This window comes from Molothrus aeneus, chromosome 2 (genome assembly GCF_037042795.1).
Source record: "Molothrus aeneus isolate 106 chromosome 2, BPBGC_Maene_1.0, whole genome shotgun sequence".
In the NCBI taxonomy this organism is placed as follows: Eukaryota; Metazoa; Chordata; class Aves; order Passeriformes; family Icteridae; genus Molothrus; species Molothrus aeneus.
The window spans coordinates 87,258,349-87,276,344 of record NC_089647.1 but is presented as its reverse complement, the minus strand read 5'-3'; the positions used below and the strand labels follow the sequence as shown (position 1 = coordinate 87,276,344).

General features: G+C 42.6%; 1 protein-coding gene across 4 annotated transcripts in view; it reads right to left on the bottom strand.

Moving 5' to 3' along the window:
- MAP4K4 (mitogen-activated protein kinase kinase kinase kinase 4) overlaps positions 1–17,996 on the bottom strand; it is a 163,360-nt gene that overhangs the window by 9,643 nt on the left and 135,721 nt on the right. Inside the window, exons 17-27 of one of the 4 annotated variants that reach the window (XM_066545248.1) lie at positions 16,863–17,093; positions 15,831–15,937; positions 14,750–14,901; positions 13,959–14,056; positions 13,613–13,621; positions 12,972–13,147; positions 12,458–12,578; positions 11,108–11,299; positions 8,605–8,722; positions 8,157–8,327; positions 3,817–3,960 (exon numbers count right to left, since the gene is read on the bottom strand). In XM_066545248.1, the coding sequence (XP_066401345.1) occupies positions 3,817–3,960; positions 8,157–8,327; positions 8,605–8,722; positions 11,108–11,299; positions 12,458–12,578; positions 12,972–13,147; positions 13,613–13,621; positions 13,959–14,056; positions 14,750–14,901; positions 15,831–15,937; positions 16,863–17,093 (1,519 nt within the window). The remainder of the gene's footprint in view (positions 1–3,816; positions 3,961–8,156; positions 8,328–8,604; positions 8,723–11,107; positions 11,300–12,457; positions 12,579–12,971; positions 13,148–13,612; positions 13,622–13,958; positions 14,057–14,749; positions 14,902–15,830; positions 15,938–16,862; positions 17,094–17,996) is intronic. The other 3 variants (XM_066545249.1, XM_066545250.1, XM_066545251.1) reach the window with 3 other exon arrangements.

Below are 17,996 nucleotides of genomic sequence, written 5' to 3'. Positions count from 1 at the left end.
AGCTGGCACAGATCCCCTACCCTGACAGTAAGGGATCCCCTAACAGAGCCAGGCTTGTCAGGAAAAGCATCTGCAGGAGCTGGGGCAGCAATGTGGGGAAGCACAGCTTGCAAACAGGATTCTCCATGGACTCCAGCACCATAAGCCTTTGCATTAAAAAGACACACGGCCTAAAAGATATTTTTATGATTACTTGGATGGGAAAGGACAGGAGGAAAAGAGGAGGCAATTTCAAAGTAAAAAAATCTGTTCACTAAGCTTAAAGTGGAATTGGAGAGGTAATTGTAAATACGGGATCTGATACTCAATTTTAAAAGCCCTTCTGTTCTGATGCCATGCAATGAAATGTGAAGTAACACTGCACTATCTTTTATCTCCATTACAAATGGGACTATAGATTTGGCAGTAAATGAGTACCCTGATTTACCTCCAGACTTAATATGTAGAAAGCTATGTTTCAGAAAGGGGTAAAGCCCTACCACTCCTGTAGCTTTCTCAAGATCTGGAGGACTAGTGCAGGAAATAGTATTTCCAAAAGTCCCACATGTAACCAAGAAAAGGTCCTTCCATGAAAACACTGCAAATGATAGCCACAAGGGCTCTTTTAAGAACACTGAAAAATAGGAAACATAGTTCAGATCAGAAGCCACTGCAGTTCTGGGCAAGAAAGAGCTCAGAGGGCTCAGGGTCTCTACAATGTACCAAATGCTTTCAAAACCATGCTGAGTCCCTACCCACAAGGAGACAAATTCTGCCTCAGATATTTCCATGGTTGTAGGTTCCCCAGTAGCTTAGTCAAACTTTAAGACTCAGAACAAACAGTGCACATGGGAATTTCCCAGCATGCGGCAACTTTTTCCTTTTAATTCACATGATATGCACCAGGGTATTTCTCTCCAACCAGAAACATTTTTCAAAACAACTGAGAAATATCTCAAATGTGTTCCCATTGTGTTCTGGTGTCTAGACCACAAGGAAAAGTCACAAGACAGGAAATTCCTCTGCCTTTCTGCAGCCTGACATGAAAAGAGCAGAACCGGTTAGTTATATAAACATGGCTATGCATTTATTTCAACAAGTTATGCTGCTCTTAATGCTCACATTTGGAGTGGGGGAGATTAGATCCTTCTCTTTGTAAAGCTCTACCAGTCAGTTAAAACAGCCCTCAAAATTCTGGTATTTTTTATTTTTTGCATGGATCTAATCTTTATGATCATGAAATAAGAAAGAAAACTCTGCTCCAGCCATCAAATGAACTAATCAGACAGCGAATTCTGTGAGAACACCCAGCTTGGATTCTCCCACAGACATAGTTTCAAATGCAAGGTCCTTTTTCCTATACCGAGTTTTTTGTTTTTATTGTCACTGTGGTTTTTAATTATTAAGCAGGCAGATTCCAACCAGTTCTTCCACTCTGTCATCTCTTCCTACCTTCCTGGTGCCACCATCAGCCAGCTGGGCTGGCAAAACCCTCAGGGAGCCACAACTGGAGCGTGTTCTGCATGCACGTTGCCGCTCTCTCCTCCAGCATTTTATGACTCTGCACTGTACCACCTGAGCAGATGAAATTGGTTTTTGCCTCTCAACAGCATGAACTGAAGCACCAATCAACTACTCTTGCTTTACCTGCAAGGCTCTTGTACTATTTCTAGCAGGCTCAGTATCTCAGTATCAAAAGCTTTGTTGTCAGAAAGTTCTGTATTTCAAACATAAATTGGGCCAAGAACTGATTTCATGTTTTCAGACTCTATTGTCTATTCAAAGCAAATTTAGGTGACAATCCTCTCAAAATCCTAACACACTGCAACTTCTTCGCACAACGTGGTGACACCTTTCAAACCCTACCACCATCAGCACATCACTTCCCAAAAAACTCAGGGGGACAAACGGCTGAGTGCACCACAGTGAGCTGAACAATGCTTCCAGCGAGGCTGTAGCAGCGCTGGGACAAAGCTCAGAGACAGTTCCATCACTAATCTGCCAAAACACACCATTTGCAGAAACATACCCTCAACTCCAGCATTCCAATTTTGCCTGGAGAGGTGAAGCAACGCATCATAAATAAAAAGATACTTAGGGAAGTCCAGCATGAGGGTAAAGAACTGAGATGTGCAGCACAGAAGACAAAAGCAGGATATAAGGGGAAGTTTGGGCATAAAAGCATTATATTTTCACTGAATATGCTCCCCCAGCCCTGCCTTTCACTGGGCAAGAATGCCTCTTCTGCCTCATACTCCAGTAACCTCCCATAAAACACAGGAGATGGCACAGACACAAAGGCACAGAACAACCAAGGATCAGCTGATTTCTTAAGGGTTAATGTAGCGTGTCTCCACAGAGGAAGCAATAGTTTTGAAGGAAACAAAGAAAACGGATGTGTCAGGGTACTCCAATTGTGACTGATGCAAAAATAAATAAACTTAAAACAATTATACACAAGACTGAATCACAGACACTTGTGATTTGTATAGGATATGTTTCAAACCAACTGATTTTACACAAGTTGGATTATACAATATTTTTGTTGACAAGGTCTGCTATAAAATAAACTCTATCAAATAGTGCCTTTCAAACAGCTTATATTTTAACATACTGCATTAGACATCAAAAGGACACACAGCAGGTTGTGTATTTTTAAACGCTGCTTGATTCATCTTTTTCTTTTTATAGATTTCACAGCATAGCTGTATCTGAGCATGTAGCAAGTGACAAGCCAATAAAATTCAGTTGTTCCAGACAGAAACAAATCCCGTGTTGATGACAGCAGCATGGGCATGGCTCTTTGGATCTGTGGTAACACATCGCCAATGCACTAAATTCCACTAAATGTCTAATATGTGTCCTTTTGAACAAGTGTTGGGAGAGCCAGAGAGCTCCTCCAGCACACTTAGAGAGGTTCCAGAGCCTCAAAAAAATTTAGGTGGATTTGAAAAACAGCAGCGAATCCAGTGAGAAACCTCACGTAACATCCTCTCCCTGTCACACACACACAACAGAGCAAAGGCTGATTTCCCAAACCAAACAAAACAAAACAAAAGGTAACTGGCTGAACAGCACCTGTGAAGAAAGACCAACAATGCACCACATCAGATTGTTCAACAGCAGGTTAAACTTCTGCCATAACTTATGCCATAACTTTCTGGAGCCAAAGAGTCTGGAACCTCAAGCTTCATAAAACACATTTTTTATCAGCACACACAAAACAAACACAAGCATCACCACCACCCTTCATCTCCCACTGCTTTGCCATTCCCAAGTTGCACCCAGTGAGAGACCAGGCACCAATCTGCCTTCTCACTCTGGTTATTTCCACACCATGTACACACTGTACTACTCACTCTCACACTTTTACTGCACATCACTCTTACTTCCCTATTTTGCAAGAGCTTTCCCCATTCTACAGATATTAACACACAAGAAAAACGTTCTTAAACCCAAGGAGCACTTAATGTTTTAGTTAGAAAGAGGCCAGGTAGAAAGTAATCATGACAGAGGGAAAGAATGCTATTTTCCCAAACTTCACAAACATTAACTTCCAGCTCTCAAATACTGAACAAGGAAACAGAGTCAGACATTTCCCACAAACTCATGCAGCATTTTTAAAGGTCACTCCACAGAAGGAAGGACAGGGAGCAAGCAGGCATGGGTGTTGTGTGGAAAACTTGCAGAAATAAACTGAAGACTCAGAGATGAAATGATGGGAAACCCACTGACTTCAGTCAGGACTTCCCCCTCAAAGCACAGGCTGCCAAGAAAATCTTTCTGCCATACCATGCCACATGGAGGTAAAATATGACATTCAACAGTCAACCTTACCAGAAATTGTCACCAAGACATTCAGCCCTTCAAGTACATCCATTTGCTGGAATCGTCTTCGATTGATGAGTGGATAAACCTTCCCCTGCCCGCTTCTGTCTAGCAGCATCAGACCACTTTCAGTGCCCACCAACAAGTTCACTCCTAGAAAAAACAAAACCAGAGATCCAAGTTAGTAAGCACTTTTTCTCACATATTCTGAGGAAATGATGACTGACAGAGCAACTGTCTTGTTTCAGTCAGGTCTAACCACAGCTGCTTGGGTCTCCATTGCCTGTAGCCTAAAAGATCTCCTGCTGCAGAGGCTCTCTACACTACCTGCCCACAGTGACTACCGACACCAAGCAGTGTTCAAGAGACTGGTAGACCACAGAGAGCTTTCTAGAGCACCCGTTCCCAAAAAATAAGGCATACTAATGTGGAAGGACAGATAAGGCACAAAGAGGTATGCAAGCCTATGCATTCCAAGGATGTGTTAGCTGTTGTTAGGGGGGTGGTAGCAGGATGCTCTTGACAAGGACATGGCAATAAAAACAGTTCCCACTGAGAAAAACAGGTTGTGTTGCAGCCCTTCCACAAAAGGGTAAGCACTGGGTTTGTTCCCAGCTTCACAACAATCTTTTCCATCTGAATGTTAAAACTAGAGGAACTACAGTAATCTTGTGTTTCCAAAGGCTTCTCCTAAAGATCAAGGAAATACAGATGAGAAAAGTCAGTAGGCCAGTTTCTTTACACTAAGTTTCAAAGGTCCACTGGAACACTCCAAGAGTCCATAAAACCTTACTATTTAGAATCAATTACATTTTCTAATATAATAGATATATATGGGACTAAGTTTTAAATATCTATTAATATATTATCACTGTTAAATTTAATAACTATTTCTTTGCAATAGTATTTAAGTCCAGAAGTTCACAAATTTTGCAGAGACAGTTCAAGTACAGTACAGGAAATGGAAATCACATCAATGTATGACTCACTTGATTAGACTTCCATGTTGCAATCCCAATACAAAATTTGCCATGCTTTAGCACAATAAAATAATGAAGTAAGAAAAGCAAAACTCACACAAGATGGTCATAGTTACACTGCTGAATGGTCTTAATCCCTAGTTAGACAATTAACCCCCACATACAACTACACTGGGGCCAACAGGCTCTTTTCTGATAGAGCAGGTGGGCCCAGGGCCAGGTAGGGGTGTGTGTGTGTGTGTGTGTGTGTGTGTATTAGTGCACCTACAGCAGTGATGTGCCTTCTCAGAGTACTGAAAAAGGGCATTATTGCTCACCTAAACACCCCCTGGATACCAGGCATGGGAGAGGCTTGCAAAAAGGAGGGCACATTAAGCCTGACCCAGGGGGCACAAGGTGTCTCTGAAAGGGGAGAGGGTGTTAGGGGGAAGCAGTAGCAATAGGAAGGGGGCTGAGCTGCTGGTGCTGGCTCTTAAAAGCCTCTGGGTGGATGAGAAAAACAGATGTAGCCCATAGTGAGTTCAGAAATCATCATGCATCTCTCCATTATCCTCTCCCTACCCTTTTCAGTAAGAAAACTTCAGAGGTCCCAGCAGTCCCAAGGCATCTTTGCTTAGATTTGCTGTTCTAATACTTCTCCTGGGAGGCCTGTCACCCTCCAGGCTCTCCTTCAGCTGCTGACGCTTCCTTCATCCCTGTGCTGCCCACCTCTCACCTCTGCATCTTGCAACTGGTTTGTACCCACTGGATCCCACCCCACAGCCCCCATAGGCAATGGCCACTTCACCCAAGAGCATTTCACACTGCCTGTCCCTCTTACTGGGACAATATTCAGATTGGGAAGAGGCAGAAGGAAGCAGGGAGAGTGAGCCACACACAAGTCATGCTTAGCACAGGCTGAAGCAGCACCAAGCCAGCCAAGGAAGTGCCCAGCAGCTTGTCTCCTTCCTACAGCTCCAGTACCCACTGAACAAAGCTGTAAGTTTCAAGATGTATTTCTGCACCTTTTCCAGGGTGGGCACAATTCAAAGCAAGCCATATGCAAACTGCTCCCTCAGGGTCCCTTCCCCTCCTTGTTCTCCATCAGGACTCCATTGCTCCTGCCTCCACCCTCACCTCTCCTGCCTCTGCCTTTCTGGTGCAGCTGTTCCTGCTTTGAGCTCTCATGCACACCTGTGCCCAACCCCCTCCCTCAGCTATGTGCACTTTAGATGAAACTAATGAGGTATTACACTGGTGGCAAGCAGGGCTTATATTTTACAGTGCAGACACCCTCCTCACTCACAGACAGCAGAGCTCTTCTACTGCCACCCTACAATTAAGCAGCTCTGGTTTTTTCAAACAAATGGAAATGCTTCCTGAAAAAGTACAGGCTGTCTGTGGAGGCTGGGTGTAAGAATCTGTGTTACTGCATCCATCCATAATTAACATTGGCTTTCACCACTCAGAGCCAGAAGAAACCACATCAGAGACCTAATGCAATTAACAGCTTGCCAGATACTACTGGCATTACCACTGGTAAAGGCAAAGCAAAGCAAGGCCCTCTCTTTTTGAATAGAAAGCATCACCATGAAATGGTTTAATTTTCTTAAGGGTGAAGGAAGTTAAACATTATCAAGAAGTAAGCATGTGTACCAACTTGTATCACCATCAGTTTGGCCCTAAATGTTCAGTGAAGGGCTGTGTTACAGCTGTAAAACACCTCTAGGATTTTACACCTATTCTTTAAACCACCCTAACAGACAGATATATAGATCAAAGAAATATAAAACCATTAACACAAATTGCTACTGGCAAAACAAGGCAGATCAGAGAAATTATGAGTCATCTTTACTGACACCATATGATTTCTCTCTGCCTTTGGCCTCTCACAGCCTGAAAGTTTACATTTGCACAAGTCTTATCTTTATCAGAGAATGTTACACAGGAATTCAAGCAGAAATAGTGTTGAGGTAAAAATTCTTATCTGTAAATTCTGGAAATAAAGAAAATAGCATATAGGAAGACAAGGTGTTGGGAGAGCTATTTCATTGACACAGCTATGCAGGAAAGAAGACTGGAGCAAAGGTGCTGTTCTGAGAAACGGGAAATGCTGGACATAACCCCAAAAGAGAACTAAAGCCTTGGAAAGAGCTATAAAAATGTAAAAAAGAGAGGGGACAGTGTTACCTTTACAATAATCATACACTGCAGGGCAATGGCCAGTTCTCTTCTTCTTAAGTTTTTTAAAGACCTGCATGTGCATTTATAATCTGCCAAGTTTAGGGATACTAGATAACTATGTATGTAACATACACAAGCATCAACTATTAACATTTCGATAATGAAAAAACTAATTCACAGATTCTGTGAAATTCCAGGAAACAAACACCACAGAAAAGCCTTGGCTAGGGGTTGCAGCAGAGATTCTACACTGCAGCAGGCAACAGGCAGTGCTCAAAGCCTGATGAAGTGTGGGATCCTGACTGTCTGATACCAACACAAATTATCCTTAGTGACAAGAAGACCAGACAGACTTGGTCAGCTGACATCTCATACCCAGCTTCTCTCTGCAGTAATCACTCTAAACAAAGCTAAGTCTCAGAATGGGAATTGTTCCTCTATCCTTTTCTCTTCTTACATAAACTGATGACTGAGGCGACAAGTCATCTTACACAACACACCTTAATCAAGCCCTGCAATGATACATTGGCAAGAGCCTGAAGAAGATGATAATTTTTTCAAAAGAATACTCTGTGTGCACCAGGTGTACAGTGCAAGGACTACTACAAGCTCCCAAAAGCTGCAAGAGATGCACCAGCAGGGTTTGGAAAGGGCTGAAAAGAACATCCTGATGAACTGTATGAAGCCCTTCCCAGACAACCTGTGACAGGAAAAGAGGACACAGCCTCAAGCTATGACAGGGCAAGCTCAGGTTGGATACCAGGAAGAACTTTTTCACTGAAAGTATGGTTAAGCATTGGAACAGGCTGCCCACAGAGGTGATAAGAGCTATCATCCTGCTAGAGTTCAAGATACGACTGGATGGGGCACATAGTGCCATGGTCTAGCTGATCCAGTGGTGTTAAGTCAAAGGCTGGACTTGATGATCCCAGAGGTCTTTTCCAACCTTAATGATTCTGTGATTCTCAGTCTAAACTGTGCCATCAGAAGCATATATGTACCAGTGGGAAATCATAACAAAGCAGAAGCAACATACTGTAAAAAAACACAATAATAATCAGGTCTTGCAACAAAAAAAGATGTAAGCAAGCACTGAATAAATGCAGAGAAACAGCTACAGTTTTGGAGATGCATTATCAAAGGCTGAAAGCTCCTACTGGCACATTACATTTCAGGAATGGCAAGGCAAGAACAGGTTTGCATTACCCCATAAGGCCGCACACAGGATCTCGGAATTGAATCTCTTCTTGTATTTGCGAATCTCTGGGGTGTCGCTCTGTGGCCGTGTGTTTGTGGGGTTCACATTGACAACTGATCCTTTCCGTGTAGGGTCTTGCCTTATTGCCTCTGATCTCATTGCTTCACTAGAAAATCCTACTGAAAGAAAAAAAAGTAACGTGCATGTAATACCTTCAAGTGCCGGATTCTGGACATAGATTTTTTATATTATACAAACCAAATCAGTAACTGAGAACAATGAGAGAGTCCTAATTTTTGTAAGAAATGTAAATGGAAAAAGAAAATAAATTATGCAATCCATTGCAAAACAAATAAAAAGCAGGATGGTAACATTCTTAAGTACTTTAAAGAGCCACTGAAGCCACTGAAGCCACTGAACCCTTTTTTAATTGTTGTCTTCAGCTACTTTACTTACCCACAGAAGTCACAGTTGTCCCACTAGATGGAGAAATCTGTAGTAATCTGGGGTCTATAAAAGGTGTAAAGGAGGAGGAAGATTTGTGTTTCTGGAGTGTGTTACTAGCGGACTGAGTCTGCAATGTAAATTTCAACTTTATTAATATTAATGACAATAAAAAGCATGGATAACAAACACCAACATTTAAAGGCACTATGGAATTATGCTACAGAGCCTCCCCAAGCTTTTATACTTCCTTTATAGATACACAAAGCACTGCAGGCACCACACCTGAGCTAGATACATATGCACACTGCACATGTTACAGCAAAATGCAATTTGCTGAATTGTCATCCCTGAACCTCAGCTGCTAGCAAAGCTTTTTAATACAGACCACTACAATCAGGCACAAAGCAAGGGAATGTCTCTCCTTTTGACAATCTGCTTAAATGTATGTATACTGTTTTATCTGCAAGCTGCCCACTACCTACAATTTTTGAATTTATGAAGCATCTCTGAATTGAGGTAGTTAATTAAATTATGAAGTTTGATCTCTTGGCTTGTGCAACAAAATCAGAACCATCTGGGATCAAGCATTCACTTCTATGACGGGTTATGTTTCAGTGTTCACTACTGTTCATTCTCCCTATTTTGTTTAACCTGAGCCTCTTGCCAGAAAGCTGCAGCAGATTCTTCCACCTTTATTTGACAAAGCAACATATTAAACCTGTATCGAACAAAGGGGCTCATTAGTGTGGAAGGTGTAGCAAACAGTGACATGACACTATGAATATGTAGTGGATAAAATCACTGGTGCTTGCTGAGTTATGAAGTCTAAACATGAAAAAACATAAAGAAAGAAAGAAGACAAGTGAAGCAATGAACTGTTAAAAGTGGAAATGGAACAACTTAAAAACCCTTGCCAGTTTAGTATTATAGTGACAACATATCATACTGAAGCAGAATGGGACAAGTGGAAAAAAAAAAAGTGTGTATATATAAAGAATGTGCATGTGGTAAGTTATACTGAACAGTATTGGGTTTTTTGCTCAGTTTTATGCAAATATTGTTACAAGACACTTGTTTAGCATCAACTAATCTTCAACCTCTAATCTTCCTAAGCCTCTACAGAAAGAAATAGCAATGGGTCTTTGGAATTTATCCCTGCCCTGAACAGCCCAACACCAAAAGGCTCCTTCATCACCAGGCACTGCCACAGCCCCCACTTCCCAAGCTGAGTTAACTGAACCCTGCTTACGTATCGCTTAGACCAAAGTAATGAGCAAGCACATGTCTGGATCAATCAACTGATCTCCATAACCTACAAGAGTGCGCTTTTAGAAAGATCAAAGAACAATGAAGCACAGCTGGAAACGATGTATAAAGCTAAATTAATTTCCAGGAGGAAACTCTCCCTCCCACCCACCTGCTATGTGGTTAAGAAGCATTTTTGATAATGTGGTAAGCATGTGCATTGCCATAAACCTACCCAGCTCACTGCAACCTCTCCTCATCACAACACTTGCACACCTCCATGGCAGGACTCTACTCTGAGAAGCAGCAGAAGTTCTTTTCACCAACTTTCACTCACCCTGTACCACCCCCTGCTTCAGAGGCTCTCCTTGTAAGCCAGGCTGGCCGCCCAGCCAGGAGTGGAGCCACCAGACAAGGCTCCCCGCTCACTGCTGGGGCTGGTAAGGGGCAAACAGCCCTTTGTTCATTTGTACATGGATTAACTCCTCTGCTGCAAGGGGCTAACACATGTGAAGGACCAGGCTTTCCCACCTGCACTCAGTAAAGGAAGGCACCATCCTGGGATCAGCCCAGGACAGCAAGAGGGAGCTTCCCCCATGGTAAAGCCTTCTCCACCTGGATATAATCAGTGCTGGTGGATAACAGTCATCTTTACACAGCTGCTTCTCAGAGTACACACATACTTGGAAAAAAACCCAAAGATTTTCGCCCATTCATTATTCCAATATAACAATACCTCAGGCTTTTACAACCCTCCCAGGCAACACCTGATTTGTTCACCCAGCCCACATGGCAAGCTTTAGTGAGCAAAATCCCTCCACAGCCACTTCCTCTCCCATTGGGTGAGTCTCAACAAGCAGCTCCTCATATGTGTGGAGAAACTAGTCCAGCCTTTACTGACAAAGCCAAAATTAACTGCTAATTCTGAAGAGGCACATTGCTTGCAATTAGCCTGCTCCCGGAATAAAACAGAATTAAAAAGAGTATTGGCTTGAAAATGCAGTAGTCAAGTTTAGTTTAAAATGAACGCCATGCAATTAATGACTCACTAAAAGGAAGCAAAAATAGTAAACTGGCAAGTTTGGCGTGGGACTGCTCTAGAGTTAAGGGCTTCTTACACAGAACTGAAATGTGTTATTTGGGAGGTGGGAACAAAGGTGACAGAAAAAAAAAGCAGGGGAGATTGGCTGGAGTTCCTTTGCAAACTAGCTACTAGGCAATGCTGCTATAACCCTATGAAAGCAGCCAGCTGTGGTGTAAGACATACCTCATTAGTAGTTAGCTTGTCCTGGGGTGTCTGTGGGGACATGGTGGGTGTCGGCTGGCTGGAGGATGGGGAGGAGGAGGTGGAGGAAGTGGAGGAGGAATGGCTTTGCTGTAAGAGATCTGGCAAGAGGTGAATGCGACCGGCAAAGCCATTGCTCTCATGATGGCTGGCACGCTTTTTGTCAACTGTACTCTGTAGAAAAAACAGGCACACTTGTCTTGCTCAAGTGCTGCTTAAAAGTCTATATCCCTAACAACCTCTCTCCTTCTCTCCCTCACTTCCTACCTTTTCACTTTTTTTTTTTTTTTTTTATTTTTTAAAAAAGCTTATAATCTGTGCTTTGATGCCTGCATGGAAAGGGAAAGTGGGCAGAGCTACTAGAATTCATGAAATTCCCACCAGCAGGCAAATGCTTGGTTCATGTGGTTGACTTGCACAGCCAGTTCCACAAATTAAGAGAACAGCAACTGCGCTGCTAAGTCCAACACCACAACAGGGACAAGCACATTTTTGGGGGTGGGGTGAGGATTTTTTTCCCTATTGTTTAGTTTAAAACTAACTTAGACCCTATACAGATAGCAGTTTGGACTTTCTGGAGAATCCCTTCAGCTAACTATTTAAAACAATAACCATGAAATCTTAATTTTCAAATAAGAGGACTCAATTAAGAAATTGGCATTCAGTTGTGAAACTCAGAAATGCGATTACTGAGGAAACTCCTATAAGCTAGCACGCTCATTAACACACAAGCTCATTTAAAAACAGGGAACCATTATGTTTCAGAGGCACAAGAACACAATAATTTCAGAATCAAAGGCAACAACACAGCACTCTACTCTGTCCACATTCTCTGCCTCACTGCCTATTTTGCTTCTCCCCACACCAACTCTTGTGTGAATTTGCATGTACATGTGTGTGTATGTTATCTAGGTGGTCTGTATGCCCTAAACTACAGGTTCAAAACAATTTTAAAAAACCTTGAGTGCTCCCACCCCAGCTCCCTCCCAGCCTTACTCCTGAGATACAGATTTGGTTCTGTGCTAAAACTAAGCTTTTGCTCCAGGTACTTGCTCCACACATCTGCAGCTTTTCTACCCTTCTCTCCCACTTGGAGATATTCTGTATGGTGCTGCCATGAGTGTCACTGGAAAGCATGCAAAACAGAAGCAAGGGTGAAGAGCTACACTCCTCTTTGCATGCATCAAACATCTTGCTGATCTGAAATTCTCTACAGCTGAGTCTTGATAATACGAACAACAAATATAATGTAGAAACAGCATGGGTGAATGAGCGAGTGGGTTAATGAGCACAGAAAGGGTGCAGCACTGCACAGGGAAGGAAAAGCAATACCTGTCGAACAATTAAGGTGCCCTCCTTAGAAGGAGTCAAGGCAGGTTCACTCTCCACATCATCATGGACAATCATGGTTTTTACTGACTCTGTTTCACCATTGCTCAAGTTCAACGTTGACCTAATTTGTTAGACAAGAAATAACTGGAGTGAGATAACAGCACTAGTGCCCTGGCTGTCACTGCCCTGCATCAAAGCATACTCAGAATTAATTTGCATTACAGCCAGAGTGGAATATTTACATAAGCTGCCTAGAAAAGCCTCTCTATGAAAAAAAAAAGGCAAGATATTGTTAAACAGTTTCTTGTTTTGGAACAAATGATGGGAGAAGAGGGAAAGGACATTGAGAAGACTATATTTAGTGTTCGAATATATGAACATATGAGGCTGCTATGTCTTGCTCATGGATTGTAGCAATCTGAAAGAACTAGCATACAAGCCAAAATGCTAACGTCCTTTTCCTTCAATCCCCCATAAGGCAAAACAGATGCAAAACACCGTTAGAGGGACTGACACTGCTCGGACATCATCAGGTCCAGAAGTAGATTCATCTGCTCCTTCTTGTTCCATATCATCATCTTCCTCATCTGTTGTCCCTGACTCCTCACTCGAGGATGAGTAATCTGTTACTTTATGTGGAGGTCGCACATCCTCTACGGCTCGCAGCTCCTTCGCCAGAGCAGTTAAATCCTGTTGGGAGAGGGAAGAAAAAAAAAGTTAAAACTGATGTTGCAAGTAAGAGAGAAGAAGAGTTTGCAAGACAAACCCACAGGATTAGTGTCCAAGTTTGTTCACCTCCGTGTTTCCACTGCCCCAGCAGTACTGTTTCCTTTGACTTACTCATTCCTAACAGTTACCAAAACTCACTTTCTCATAAATTCATACACCAGAAAAGCCAACCTAAAGGGGTCTTGCCATATCATAGAAAAATGTGCATACTCTTGAAACCCAACCATCCTGATTTATGACTAACTGCAGTATCATAAGAGATATGGCTACTGAGGAAAGTTTCAAGGAAAGATAGAAATACTGTGAAAAACCAATGAGCTTCCCAAGATACAACTGGACACAGAGCTGTAATCAATTCTAATAGCAGCCAGATGTAGAAAATGTCAGAAATCTTTCACAGAAAGTAGGAAACATTTAAGGTCTTACCACTTCTCCCTGCACCATTCAGCCCAGCATTGGCACATTCAGGTCAAATGCACGATCATTGGTCCAGCCCCAGGAAGGAAGCACAAGATTGAAAGAGAGAAAGGCATGGATTAGGAAGGAAGAAGTCCAGAGAGCAGAAATCAATCCCAGAAGCAGTGCAAAATCTAATGTTTGCAGTACTGATGTGCACAGGCAATTGCACAGCCCAGAACATGCTGCTAGACCCAGCTGATCAACATCAACTCCAGCTGATGTTCACCCTGATGGCACTGAACGAAGCTCTCAGTGTACTTTTTGTCAATCTACCTGAAAGAGAAGGAGGACAGGGGAGGAGGATGCAACTTACAGCAGGCTTGATAGGTCTGAAGACTTCCTTTTTCTCTTCGGGCTTTTTAGGTGCACTTTCATGGCGCTGTGATGGCGAACCCTCTGATTTGGATGACGCTGCACGTGCCAAGACCCCAAAAGGAACACAGAACAAAGTAGATTAAGCACGGAGCTAAAGTATGTTTTCTTACTTTACTCTGGAGTGAGGAAGACATGGGAGGTGACTATTAGGGGTGTCTGACCACAAGACCTAAGTTTCACTGGTTCACCACTACATTGTCCCTGAAGGACTGTACAAAAAACACCATAAGCTGTGATTTGCATAGGTGCAACTGACCTATGTCTGAAGCCAAAGTAAATGGTCACAACAATTGTAAGTCAAAGAGCCAAGTGTGGCCACAAGCTGGAAAACCTCCATCATCATACAATGTAGTCCAGCTGAGACCTATCCATGGCAGTCTGCATGCTGTCAACAACCACCAACAAGTATCAAAATGTGCCCTTGCACACATGAGGAAGGGAGGGAGCTGTGAGGGCATGGAGACTGGGCTGTTTGCACATAGGAAAGTGCAGCAGTGCCTGGATGTGAATTCAAGAACAATGAAACAAACAGTTTGACAACAATTTCTGTGCCTGCTGCCTTTCCCAAGCAAGGATATATGGCCAAGAGGGTACAGAAAGCCAACCCAACTCTGACACCGCATGTTCAAAGGTGGTTTCCTGTGAGGGTTATCATCTTTAATTACTGAGTGCTTCACAGCTTCATAAAATTTGAAACACACTGTTACAGAGGGTAGGAGAAGGACTTACATCTCATCCTGAACCGCTCTCCAGACCCGCTCTGAGAGCCAGGGTGGGAGCCAGGTTGTGAGCCAGAGTTGCTTGAGCCAGAAGAACTGCCACTGCCTGGCCTTGGTACAAGCTTCTCCACCCTTTCCCACAGCAGACGAGGCTCTATATTGCTGTAACAAGGGAGGAAAGAAACTCTTTGTCACACACACTTCAGTCCCAGATTCCCTGCTCTAAAGTGAAGCATCACTCTCTCTCAGTGTTTTGCTAATAAGTCAACTGAAAGAACACTCTAATGCTGAGATCAGGGCATCAGTAATGCTTCACAACCCAGGCAGTAGCTCCCTTTGAAATAACTATTACCGTATTTATGATGGTCAAAAAAACGTTTTGGTGGGTATAAGCTACTCCTTTTATTTGGAGTTATCTACCTGCCTTTCTTATGTATATAACCTGAAGTGGACAATTCTCTCAGCCTGCATGCAGCAGGTTTAAAATTGCATCAGAAGTGTCCTAGGTACTAAACACAAACCAAAAAGAACACCAGAATATCCTCACCCCTATCCAGTGAGCTAATTCCATGGTGGGCTGCCCATGTTGCTCTGTTGAGCTCCAGAGTCAGCTCCCTCCTCCCCCTTCCTGACCTTGGGTGCTCTGTGTAACAGCCCAGGGAGGCTTTTTCCCCCTCTTAAAATCTGGTTCTGGCTAAGAGGCCAGAAAATTTCTGAGCTCTCTTCACTTTAGATGTTACAAGCCCTCCTGCTGCCAGTAATCCCCACGGTATTCCCAAGCTGACGTGTTGCACCAAAAGGCAAGATATTCATAAACAACCACATTTGTTCCAAAATTTGAAAGACATTTGAAATTATTGCAAGAATTACGGGGTAGGCAACTCAAATGAGAAGAGGAAAGAAGAAATTTTGTCAGCATTTGTTGACACATGTGCCACATCAAGAGAAATCAATCATTACTGAAAAGGGATCCAACACCATCTTCTTTTCACATCCTACAAGCATTGCCAAAAGCTGTCTGGAAATGCCTGGCTTCCCATATGCCTTTTCCTTCCAATTCAAGAAAAGCAAGGACACATAGTCTTACAAACCTCGTGGAATTCCTTTGACCTGCTTGGTTATTTTGCTGGCCAGTGCCCTGCAGCGGGGAATCACGGCGGGACAGGACTGGTGATCGGGACGTTGTTCTCACAGGTACCTTGGGAGAAAAAAGGTTCTGTTAAACCCATGAAGAGGACAGACAGGACAGGAAGATAAAACTTCTCCTGCCACAAAATATATTCTTAAGATCTTAACAACATGTTCTAAGTACAAGCTATCATCAATGACCAAAAGCAGTGAACAAACACCCACAAAGCCAAAAGCCTTAGCTGTGATGCTGTTCAGAATTTGAATAGAACTCGATGTTTAGTCTTAACATTAAATAGTGTTTAATGGTTATCACACGAACACGTACACGCCCCGCTACCCTCCCAACTACTGAGACATCTGAAAAGAATATGGCATTTTGACTGAAGCAGGGGAGGCACAAAGCAATTTGCTGAAACAGCATGAGAATTAGGAGAATAAGCTCAAGGGAACCAAACAAATGCCCGGGAATGGATCAGCAGAAGGCAAAGACTGGTGGGGGGGAGCAAGAATATACTCAGAAGAAGCAAATCCCAGTGGATGGGAAGGGGGATGGAAGGGGGAGAGGAGGAGGAAATATATTGAATGTTTCCTTTTTGTTCAGATCCATCTTAATTTTAAATAAGTGTATGATTCATAGTTTGGGTTACAAACCAATGAAGAGGAATATTAACTCTGAGCAATAACCTCAGGGATATTTTGAATTCTTTCCTGAATATGGTAATTATTTGTTAACTTTGCATAATAAATTGTTTCTCTGAAATAGCTGCATTCTATTAATAATTACCAATTTTATATGAAGCTTCAATATTGTACTTCAGGTTGATTATCATTAACCCATTGGCTGAATACCTACATTAAGAACTGCCTTCCAAAATACTGTTACCAGTGCTGGCACAAGGGCACGGTCTTCCCAGTGCCCAGGGCATCACATCCTTAAGAAAACTGTAATTAATAATAAAAAAATAGCACACATCTGTCTTTCTACTCCTTACCCTTGGAGGCACCTCGTCACTGTCTGATCTAGCCCAAGCCTTTTGGGTGGGGTCGGGTACCTCCGACTTAGAGTCAGAACTCTGATTAAGCACTTCACTGCGTGAAGGTGGATATGGGTCCTGGGAACGAAGATGGTGATGAGCAAATTTGGGAGAAGGGTCACTGAAGGAATGGGATCGCGAGACAGGGGAAACATTGTTCTTGAGAGATGCCAGATGGGACCACTGTACCTTACAAGAAAACAAAACATAAAACATTCAATGCGCTCAGTATAACCGGCTTTCCAATTAACACAGAATAAAGGCAGGTGGGGCAGGCAGAGACAAATTGGTTATGGCATTAGGTAAGCGTGGGGTGGAATCGATGCACTTAAAAGCAAGGCAAGCGCCCAAGGAACGTAACAGACTGAAAATACAGCACATATGCAATTTCTGTGTGATGCGCTCTCCACACACACGTACACTGGTGCCCAGAGGGAAAGGAGATCCAATATCTGCACCATGAGCCTGAGTTCAAAGGCCACTCAAGACAGAAGTCACCTTCTGTTCCCTGGTCTTCAGTGGGCTTTGGCCAGGTCTCATGGTGGGCTGGGAAATTTGAAGTGGACATCCAATTGGAGCAATGTACAAAATTAAAGAATGCTGTAAATTGGGTAAACCAACAGACAATTACTTTTTCTAACAAATTCAGGGACTGGATACAGCTTGAAACTTTTGGAGAAAGACCATAACACAAAGCCTTTATTCCTTTACAGTTATTGCAATATATATAAAAAACATAATATATATTGTATATAGTATACATATGTACAATGCATATTATACTTACACCATATATGTACCATATACTGTACATATATACATATTTATACACAAAATACACACACACATTTACATGCACACATATTCAATTACACACACTAAGAAGGCATAACAGTGACTAAGGAGTTAAAACTCCATTAGGATTTCCACTGAAATCCATATTCCCTTCAGCCTACTTCCTCTTTGTGCATAAGCCTGTGTTTCAGAGTTAATTTCTGAAACTAAGGAGGAGAAAAAGTCACAACTGAGGAACATGCTGTTTTCACTCCTAATGATTAAGCAAAACTTTGCTTTCAATCCCAGTTTCAGTAG